Source organism: Polypterus senegalus, chromosome 4, assembly GCF_016835505.1.
Source record: "Polypterus senegalus isolate Bchr_013 chromosome 4, ASM1683550v1, whole genome shotgun sequence".
Classification (NCBI taxonomy): Eukaryota; Metazoa; Chordata; class Cladistia; order Polypteriformes; family Polypteridae; genus Polypterus; species Polypterus senegalus.
This window is the reverse complement of record NC_053157.1, coordinates 208,493,140-208,504,275: the sequence shown is the minus strand read 5'-3', so window position 1 is coordinate 208,504,275 and position 11,136 is coordinate 208,493,140. Positions and strand designations below refer to the sequence as shown.

General features: G+C 35.1%; 1 protein-coding gene across 7 annotated transcripts in view; it reads right to left on the bottom strand.

Annotated features, from left to right (window-relative positions):
* smyd5 (SMYD family member 5) overlaps nt 1-9,255 on the bottom strand; it is a 152,270-nt gene extending 143,015 nt beyond the window's left edge. For 6 of the 7 annotated variants that reach the window (XR_005633439.1, XM_039751916.1, XM_039751912.1 and 3 more), the window contains exons 1-2: nt 9,109-9,255; nt 159-267 (exon numbers count right to left, since the gene is read on the bottom strand). Coding sequence is in view for 6 of the 7 variants with exons in the window: in XM_039751916.1 (XP_039607850.1) it covers nt 159-267; nt 9,109-9,201 (202 nt within the window). In the remaining variant the exon portion in view is untranslated. The remainder of the gene's footprint in view (nt 1-158; nt 268-9,108) is intronic. The other variant, XM_039751917.1, reaches the window with a different exon arrangement.
* Nucleotides 9,256-11,136: the final 1,881 nt, after the last annotated feature.

The window sequence follows — 11,136 nt, the reverse complement described above, 5'->3', positions numbered from 1 at the left end:
ATGTTCATTATGTTCATCATGTTGTGTTTGTTTGTACTGCACTTTTGTTTTCTAGGTGTAGAACTTCTATATAATCACCACCACGAAAGCAGTTATGTTAAGATGATTTATGCACATAAAACACATAATACTAATCATTATGTAAGCATGAATCTCACCTTTGTAATTATACAGTGAATTCCACAGAAACTGAGCAGACACCAGAGGGCGTTCCATGAACAATGTGTCACCTTTCCGGATGGCTTTCTTGGCAAATAAACCTCTACCCTGTAAATTAAAACAAGGATTAGCTGCAAAGGGCTTTGTTTCTTCAAACATAAGTTAAATTAAACTGGAGTGTACAATAATGATTGGAAAAAAATACAGGAATATACAGTATGCAGTCTGATGGCTAAATACTTTATCCACCCAAAAAATGCATGCACAAGCAGAAAGTATACCATTAAAAATGTATGCAGAACTTTGAGATATCCTAAAAACCCCTATATAAACCAAAATATCTGGAGAAAATCCCAAAGACACAGGACAAATGTACATACGCAACATAGACTGTGACTTGGTAGTTGTTTCTACAGCTGTTCGGCCACATTAATAACCCCTTAACTGGCACCTAAACTTCACTTTGACAGAATGAAGGATAATGCCTTACTAATGGTAAAAATATATAAATATACATTTTTTTTTTGCTTTTTAGTGCATTTATAACTAAAGTAAATAAAATCGTTTTACTTAAAAAAAAAAAATGTATGTATTTTATTTTTTACTTTTTAGTTTTTGATTATTTTGCAAATGATTTTTCGTTAATCATGAACGGGAGGCTTCTTTAAAAGTATTACATAATACATCTTCTTTGCAGAATTATTTTAATACCAAAAATAATTATATTTTGCTCTTTATTTTTCTGTTCAGGCTCTTATGGGATAAGCGTACAGTCGCTGTGAAGAGAAAAAAAAAAAAAACATTGACGACAGAACGGCAAGCTTATGGCAATAGTTCCTCACCGAGATAATCAAGGATACTGCTCAGCACGCATATTTATCCACTCCACTCACTGGAAGAGGCAAGTGGGGGCAATCCGATGCCTCTCTCACTTGTATGCTCCTATATCTCACTATATACTCTCTCTGTCATAGTTGTGTGTACATTAATTAGAATCGCAGAACCATTAATTACGGCGAAATTTGTTACATAAATGCATCGGTTTTGACGGTTTATTGTATCATCATCGATACTGAACATGTATGCAAAATTTGATGAAATTTGCTTTGCCAAAAGTGAGTTTAAAAATCAGTTGCAAGATTTGATCCAGACAGACAGACAGACAGAGGAGCCAAGTTAAATAAAATTAGTTTAATAAAAACAACTATAGAGCATTAGAGTTTCAAAAAGAATGACATAATTATCACTGACACAAAGCAGCATGTCTTGTTTTTATTTACCTCTTTTGTTCTTATCACTATCCCAAGTGCTAAGTTTTGATATACCATACAAGTTACAGAGCTACTTGCAGAGAAGCTGTCAATGTAAGAAAGATAGGAATTAAGACCACAGTTTGGTGGTACCAATTTAAAAAAAAATGACCACTAGACTCTTGCCTTTAAATAAAAGCACCTCTAAAAACTCCAAAACAATGTATAACTGCAACTGAATGGAGAAGGAAAATTGAGATCAATGTTCAAGTTTATTATCATACGTATATATTGTACATTGAGACTCTTACTTGTATCTCTTCCATAGACTGCCGATTATACCATAATACAAAAAAAAAACATAAATACAACATTTTACATTGCATTCCGGACATATTACAAGAAACATATTAATACAATAAATAAACAGGTAAACAAAAATTGCCATTACAGTTATTCAGAAAGTAGGATTTATATTTTGGATCACTCACTATTAGATTTAACTTATATTTCTCCCATGTCAGTATGGGTTTTCTCTGGGCACCTCAGATTCCTACCTAATGAGGAATGTGCAGTTTAATAGGCAACACTAAGAATGGCTGTGTTTAGTGCCTGAAAGGATGTGCCCATGAATGTGGCCTATAATGAAGTGCTATCCAGGGTTGGTTTTTGTCTTGTGCTAAATGCTGCAAGGAGAGGTTCTGACTCCCTTAGCTTTATAAAAAGAATAAGCAGGTTAAAAAAGAAATTAATGGATTGAAAAAAGAAAATGAGCAATTCATGCAAAAAGACACACTTTTGATGATTTCAGTTAACTAGTTCAGTGTTCTGGTGACCTCAATGGTAACTTTCTATAAAAATGTGTTATTTTTCTTTTTGTGACAATACACATTTCTTTAGAGTTAAACATCAGCATGGCTAATATTTTAGAGGTAGTATTAAAGAAAATTGCCCTCTTGTGCTTTTACCATAATGATAGTTATTTTAACTGTAAATGTACTAATGACTAAGAAGACTGTGAATGCTGTAGTCTAAAAATCCTGAATGATAGACAGATAGATGTCCATGACAAATTAGTGGAACTTAAAACCCCTTAACATTCGGGGTCATTTTTGCTAAATCGCTTGTAATTCGACCTCTCCAAATTAGAATCATTGCTGTTATTGAACTATCTGGAGTATAAACACATGTTTGGTCTCTTTGTAAAGGTAACATTCTCTAGTTTCACCCTTAGTAGTCAGAATCACTGTAGGTGTGACTGATCAAAAGTTATGCACATTAGAACTTAAAAAAAAAAATGAATTTTTTTGTTCTTGCCTAAGTTTTTTTATGAAAATAAAGGAAAATAAAGCTGCAGTAGGTAGGTGGGGACAGAAACACACTATGTACCAACAGAATAACTTGTTGACTACTCACATTTCAAATTTGAAAAGAATACCTGTAAAAATGACATTTTTACACCAGTTTTTATGTGGGCATGCCCAGGGGGTTTTTAGAGGGACCATTATCCACATTTTGGAACATATGGAAAAAGTGTAATAACTTTTGAATGCTTCAACCCACATATATCAATGAGGGCTCTACTGAAAGCTTACACCTAAAGGAATCTATATCTACACACAGTGTCACTCTATTAGTTATAAAAATAATAAAAACAATAAAAAATACACATTTCTATGTAAAATAGTCAATACAAGTTATGAGCCAAAAATATATTTATATTTTTAATTTTTACTTTTTTTTTTTATAAAATGCACACAAACTATATATATTTCTTTTACAAACTGTTACAACACAGCTCAGCGTTTTTCCATGTGCCACTTGATGGCAGCAATCACTAGCAAGCAGAAAGCACAATGGCGTGGCACGTCGCTCTCCGCCATTACATGTCCCTGTGCGGTTGAATACTTTCAACGCGTACATGCATCTATTATTTAATCAGCGTTTATTTACGTTTAAACTTCTACTTTTATTCATATTTAAACTGCGAAAAACTTGGCGAAATCACAATAAACAACCACGCACCAACTCTGCAGACTGGCACAAATGCCACCTTCACGCAGCTCGATTGTTTGTTTACAAGTTAGTATGGCAAGTTACATATCAAAATGCTCGGCTGCTCATTGGCTGTAAGTTTTGAGTGTCAGTCACAGTGTCCAATCAAACTGGTAGATTCTACCAGAGTTTGAAGCAGACGTCATCATCTAAGCTTTCTGTGACACTGGTTGGCTATACGAGGTGCCAGTCAACCCCAGACCCGTCGTAATTGGCCAACTTAGGTGTCTTTCGAAGCTAACACTTCCGTGTTTCATGCGGTAGCATGGTTATCGCCGACAGAAACAAATTACGTCTAATATGAGCAATATAAGTGAAAAAAAATTACTTAGGTGGTCTCAAGTTATGAAGCTTTTCTGGAGTTTTGTCCCTTTGAGAATATATGTGTTTTGGACCTAAATCGTTTTACTGGATTATATTCGCTGGAGCCTTACGGACACAATGGGATCAATACTGCTCGGAAATATTGATGTTTGACTTGCTGGGGGTCTTCAAAGGTAGGCACAGTCAACTCTTAAAAGTATGTACTTCTCTGTAAAAAAGGCTTTAGTGTCAGTGCTGTGGTTGTTGTGTGTCAAAATGGTTTATATCATCGGAAAGACGAGACTTTGAAGTTTCATTTGATGTATAGGGTGTCGAGATGCATGGCAAGATGGGCATGCACACATTACTATAACGTTTTTGAACCGCTGTTTGTCCCGGGACCGGGACGTGTGCGCGTTAAGAGGTTTTAATATGTTGACTTTAAAAGTGTTCAATGCTAATTTAATAAACATGTATAAGTATGCTTTTGTTTAATAGATTGAATATAGACATTTAGGAAATGGTTATGGCTATTCACCTGCTGAATTGTTTGCATTGCTGAACAGTTTTTATTATCCTAACCAAGTCAAATACAAATGACACTGTAATGACAATAAAATAACAAAGACATTTAAAGATTAGGTTGTGTTGGCCACATATGTAGTACCTAATCCTGTTAAAAGTATTTTAGCAACATTGTGATAACTATAATTCATTAATAATGTGAATAAACCACTCATAAGAGATACTAAATACTGTACAGCTAAGGCTATGTATTAGGCACAAAGAATTAACCCGTTTTTGAAAAACAAAATTTACAATCTCATATTACATAAGAAATTATATTACATTGTATGTGGCATAATTTACTATATTATGGTCTAATTTATAAATCTACAAATTACTAATGGGCCAGGCATCTTTATTTTCTGCAGGCATATTTATTTGTTAGATAAGTACTTTAATACAAAGCAGCTTGGAAAATGTTCTTCATATATTAACATTTGATAGTGTAGTGAATTATATGGGTTTCTAAGGTTTGGTGTTTGGAACTTAATCAGTAATTCTGTGGTTCACAGTTTCACATCTTAACCACTAGACAGGAATATTCATACATAACACATCCTGTAAACACGGTTTTGTAAATGGTGAACAGAAAGCGTCTCTGTAAACACAATGGGTCATGACTAAAAGCAAATGGTCTAAAGCAGTGCTTCCCAAACTCGGTCCTGTGGACCCCCTGTGGCTGCAGGTTTTTGTTCCAACCGGATTCCTAATCAGTGACAACACCTGATAGCACTGATCTCATTTAATTAGCTGGTATTTTTTTATTTTATTTTATTTTAAACTCAGAAAAGCACAACAGCATGATTTTTACATTTATAAGACCTTTAGAAATATTTCTGCTTTTGCTATAGATTTAAACGCTTAACTCTCTTTTGTTGATTTCATTATACTAATGCCCTTTCTCTGTGCAGTTTTTTCCTCTTCGTTGTATCTTAATAATGACAATTTAAAACGAGCAGAGCAGACACCCGGGCAAACAACACTGACTAATCAAAGGCTGCAACTACTTTAGAGTCAAACCCACTAATTAGTAAATAATGTATTAATTAAACAATTATTAGACCTAGAAAAGTAGAATGAAAATCAAGATGAAAATACTGTTAAAGAGGAAAAAAATACTGCTTGGTACATTTTAATATATATATATATTTATATCATTTAGCAAACTTAGTTTTCTAATTTCTATATTGTTCCCTAAACACAGAACTTGGGAAATATCAGTTCACTTAATTAACCTAGGAGTTCGATTAAAAACAGAAGTTGGTTGGAACAAAAACCTGCAGCCACAGGGAGCCCCCAGGACTGAGTTTGGGAAGCACTGGTCTAAAGCAATGACAGATGACTAGGACAGGTTCATGTCCTTTCAGCTGGGAACACAAATATAAGTCTGCAGTGGAAACATGGTCATCAAAACTGGGAGATTCAGAATTGAAAAAAAAATGTTGATTTCTACTGCAACATGCAAATACTGGGTCAGAATTTGGCATAAACAGCATTACCAATGGTGGTGTAATAGTGGGAGAAGTGTTACTAACATATATAATGATCTTAATGAAAATGTTAAATGAATGCCACGACATATCTAAGCATTGTTATTGATCATGTGAACACCCTTATAGCCACAGTACCTGTTTCAAATGGATACTTCAGTAGTAGAATGTTCCCTTCAAAGGCAAGGCTCTAAAAGCATGTTTATTTCAACAGCCTACACAGTCACTGGATCTTAGTCCAATAGTGCACTTTTGGATGTTTGCAGCATGAATATGTGGACAAAAATTATGCAAGAACTGTGTGATACCTGCATAACAACATGAACCAAAATCCTTAAGGAATATTTCTAGCACCTTGCAGAGTCCATGCCTTTATAAATGTAGGGTGTTCTTGAGGCAAACCAGACCTTACAAAGTGCTAAAACAATGTATGTAGTAAAGTGGACACTGAGTGAGTGTGTGTGTGTGTGTGTGTGTGAATATATGGATAGCACACTGAAAGATACACTCAATGCTTTAATTTGTAACAGCCTTCATTAAAAAAAAAAAAAAAACACCATTCCAAAGCAATTTACAAGTAAAGGTACAGAAAATTGTTAAACAAATCGGAGTAATGGCAAGTTAAGTATCTTGCTCAACATTGCACACAATGACTAACCCAACAAGCTTCATGTTATTGTCCACTTCTATAGCCACCTTCCTAAAAATGACGCTTTATGTGAATTGATGGAAACACCGCAAGATGATCCTTCCACAAAGGTAACTTACAAAACTGGATTTCAAGTTGGTTAACTGGCAGAAGACAAAAACACAGATAAGAGGAAAATGAACCACATGAACTGAGGTCATCAATGGAGTCCCCTCAGGGGTTCTGTCCGTGGATCATTACTTTTTCTGATTTATATTAAGGACACTGACTCCAGTACAGTTAGTAAACTTGCAATATTCACATATGACTCTAAATTTAAAACAATGGCAGACACTGAGCAAAAAAAAAAAATCAAAAAGACTTGGACAAGCTTTAGAAAGTGGTAAATAATGAGAAAATGCAGTTTAATGTAGAAAATTGTGAAATGCTACAAGTGGGCAAAAAGAACATCAATTATAAATACAGGATGGAAGACACTGTCCTACAGGAAGCAACCACGGGAAAGCATTTTAAGAGTTTATGCTGACAACATAATGTGCAGGAGCTATTAAAATGCAAATAAAATGTTAGGTTATATCGTTAAAAGTGGTGAACAAAAATCAAAGGATGCAATGTTCAAACTATATAATGCACCAGTGAGACTGCACAAGAAAAAATTAGCACCACTTAAAGCTGTACAGAGAAGACCAATCAAGTGCACCTCAGTGCTTAAGGACATGTTGCACTCTGACAAGCCATTTAGTCTCAAGCAGAGGAGACTGTGTGGGGACCTAATCCAGATCTTCAAAATCCTCGAAGACATTCATAAAGTACCATAGATCCAGAAGAATTTTAATTTAATGGTGACTCATGTACTCGAAGACACCAATGGAAATTAAGGGGAACTGTATTTAGGACTGTAGCCAGAAAGCACCTCATTAGGCAAGAGCTGCAGGAATCTGGAATGAACTACCAACATATGCTTTGGTTTGTCAGATTTCTTATGTTCGATTTTTTCTTTTGAGTTATGGGTGTAATCACATTTAAGGTAATTACTGCAAGATGACCATACTGCTGTTACAGTATATTTAGAAGAAAAAAAAAACTTCTGGATAAACTTACATTAAAAAGAGCACTCGTGTACGAAACGGATGGACGGACAAATGAACGGCATGACAAAGGAAAACAGAAGTGGTTTGACAGATACATAACATTTATTGGAATCAAAGAAAAATATATAGAAATTTACAGAAATTGGAATATTATAGAAATACATATGTACAATTGGAACATATTATTATTGTTTTCCGTTCATGTTGAGCTCCTCATAACAGAATTTCTGGGGTTGGAAGGTTTCCCCCTACTCATTCTAGTATTGGGTTCCGTGGGTGAGGTTTCACTGCCGTCCGTTTAGTACACAAGTATTGTACCTTTAAAAACATTAATGTTGATATTGGTTTTCGACGAAATAGATGTTAAACTACAACCCCAGTGAAAATAATAGTAAGAACATTACATATATAATTTTACTTTATAATTTTATTGACATTTTGTATACACGAAATGAACCTGAAATAAAACCAGTGTTTGAAATTTTTTTATGGATGTAAAAGTGCACCTAGGGACGATTTCAGAATTGAAAATTACGCAAGCAATCGGGACTTGTATTTAAATTGCTTTACATGTATTAAGTGCATTTTTTTTTTTTTTTTGCAGTTGATCCGTAATACATGCTCTCCTCTATACTGTATTTTGTTGTTGCTAATGTAAAAAAATAAAAATAAAAAATCTCGGAAACTACTGACGGTAAATGCCAACAATGTTGCACACTGGTTATTGGGTATAACATTATTTCCAGAAAATATGAAGCAAAGCGAGGGTGTTTAGTCGGTAACATTTTCTAAAATCTGTTGTTCTGACAAGGATCGACTCTGACGTGGGCTCACGAGACCTTCCTACCCCAGCAATCTCCTCCTACCTCCCCAAAAAGTCACGATATAAAACCTCTTCAACGTGTCCCGAGTCTGTTCATCAAATCTTTTTCCCTTTGGGCTATGCGTGGTACATCTCCCATGACAGTAGAAAATTTAAATGTAAAAAATCCCCCCGGGAAAAAAAAAAAAAGATAACTAGGTCATTAAGCCACATAAATATCTTGTCTAGGAATCCTACTTCATGAGACAAAGGGCTACAATAACACACCTATAAGAGCACGGAGATTTAATACATGGAATTAAAATCAATGAAAAGTCACTAAAAACACGACACCTGGTATAACACGCGGTAATCATTTGTCTGTCATGTACATCTAGGGACAAACCAGTTCGAAACTGCATCACAAAATAAATAAGAAGCCCCCCAAAAAAACAAAAGATAACCGCGACCACTCCCCCAACAAGCCAAACACAAGCAAAATTAGCGTCAGTACAGTGATATATATTTTTATTATTATTTGATTTGATCTTCTTTATTATGGAGCCAACAAAAAATCAATGACACGACAAAGCAAGGCCCATTAAAAAGAACGACGCCCACCCTTCCGATTGCTGAGGACACCCCGTTTCAGTAACCGTTTCTATAGGTAGTGTAGTGCCAAGCACATCCTGTAATCTTTCTGCGTCTCGACACTCTGCCAACAAGATTGTCCTTTATATACCTTAACATTGTCGATAAGCCGAACCTCTACCGTTTGACTTGTTTTAGCCGGGTCCACGCAGCAGCGAAACACGTCGCCAACGGGGGCCGCCATCTCTTCGCTGCCTTTCCCCTCTGATCTCTGACACTGACGTCACAGCGCGCCAGTCTGCCGCTAAGAAAAGTCGCAACGACGTTGTCAGATGAGACTTTTGTGTGTGTGTGTTTGTGTCTATGTGTGTGTGTGTGTGTTAATTAACGCTTTGGACAAAGTAATTGGTTGTCGGAAAGCCTGAGCCAATGTTTTAGTTTGTATCAGCCAATATATATGGATTTAAAATCGGTTAGTTTTTATGTAAAATGCGTGCTTAACTCCCGTGTCGCACGCCTCCCGCTTGCACTTCTTGTTTCTTATTCTTTGCGCCTAACGTAAAGGTGCATTATCAACTTCTACTGTTAAAAAAGAAATGGCGTAATCAGACTCTGTCACTCAACAGTGATTTAATGATACATTCAAACAACGCAAGACATGACCGTGTTTCTTCTTCTAGAATATCTTTTACCCTAACCACTTCTGCTTCTTCTTTTATTCTTTTGAATTTCCTCTCTAGTCGTATAAAATTACCATACACATTACTTCCCCCCACATTTCACACATCCTAAATTCCCTTTACAATATGCACATACAGTCGTGGAAATTGTTGAAATTTTCAACATATTTAAACAGGCAAACAGTAGATCTCCATGCACACAGTATCTGCATATAAAGGTGATATACTTGAATAAAAGCACAAGGAAAAACTGACTCTTCAATCATTCATTTATCTAAAATATCAATAAACGTAATAATGGTCTACAGTGGAAAAAATAGATTCACTCTTGGTGTCAGAAGCTGATGTGACTTCTTGTAAGCATTTTGCATGACTGCCCACCAGTCTCTGACATATAAGATAAGAACATTGAATTATGCATTATCATAGTATTCACTTTCATTATTGTGCTAATGACATCCAACTTTATATTTCTACCATATCATCTCAGGCTTATTCTTTGTTCTCTTTGGTTAGTTGTTTCCATGATGTTAAAATGTGAATGGTGCATCATCTGTTCAAGCATGATAGTGCCAAGTCTGAAATACTCCTTGTGGGTTCTAAAGCTACCCTTTCAAAATTTGGAAATGTTAACATATGTATCGATAACACCCCTATTCCATTACATTTTCAAATCAAGAGCCTTGCTATTGTTTTAAATACAATCTCACATTAACACTACAATCCGTGATGCTTTTTACCAGCCTTGTAATATTTAAACACTTCTTCCTCACTGTCCATCTCTGTGACTGAGACACTAATTTATGCATTCATCATATCCACACTAGACTATTGTAACGCTTTATTGTTTTTTATTCTGGCTAAACTCATAAACAAGCTACAGTCTGCTACACACTTATTTAGTTAAACTGAAGCTCATAGCCACATTGCACATATTCTATACAAACTTGACAGTGACAGTGATTCTAGCCCTCACTAACAAAACTCCCACTTACTTAAAACACTTCACAGATTATACACCAGTGCTGCTCTACTTCTGACCTTCTTGTTGTCCCTTCAGTTCGCCTGTCTTCCTTGAGAGGTCAGGCTTTCAGTTACGCTCCTCATTATTTCCAGAATCTTGGTTCCATTTCTTTATTTAAAAAACATGTTAAATCTCACCTTTTCAAAATTGCCTTCTCAATGCCATACATTTTATCCTCTAAATTGTTCTGAATACTTTTTGTTTTATTCCATTTTTAATAGGTGTGTGTTTTATTCTATTTTTATTTTGTTATTTTTGAAAAGCTCATTTAAATCATATGTATTATTATTATTATTATAAGAAAGTTGACAAACAACAACACACCATTTAGTTCATCAAGCTCATGTGTTATTCTAATAATTAATTCTTAATGGTTGTCAGAATTTCTGCTTCAAAAATATGTCTCATTAGTTTGCTCTAGATTCCCCCAACACTTTGTGTAAAAAGTGCTTTCTGGCTTCCATCCTAAGTGTTC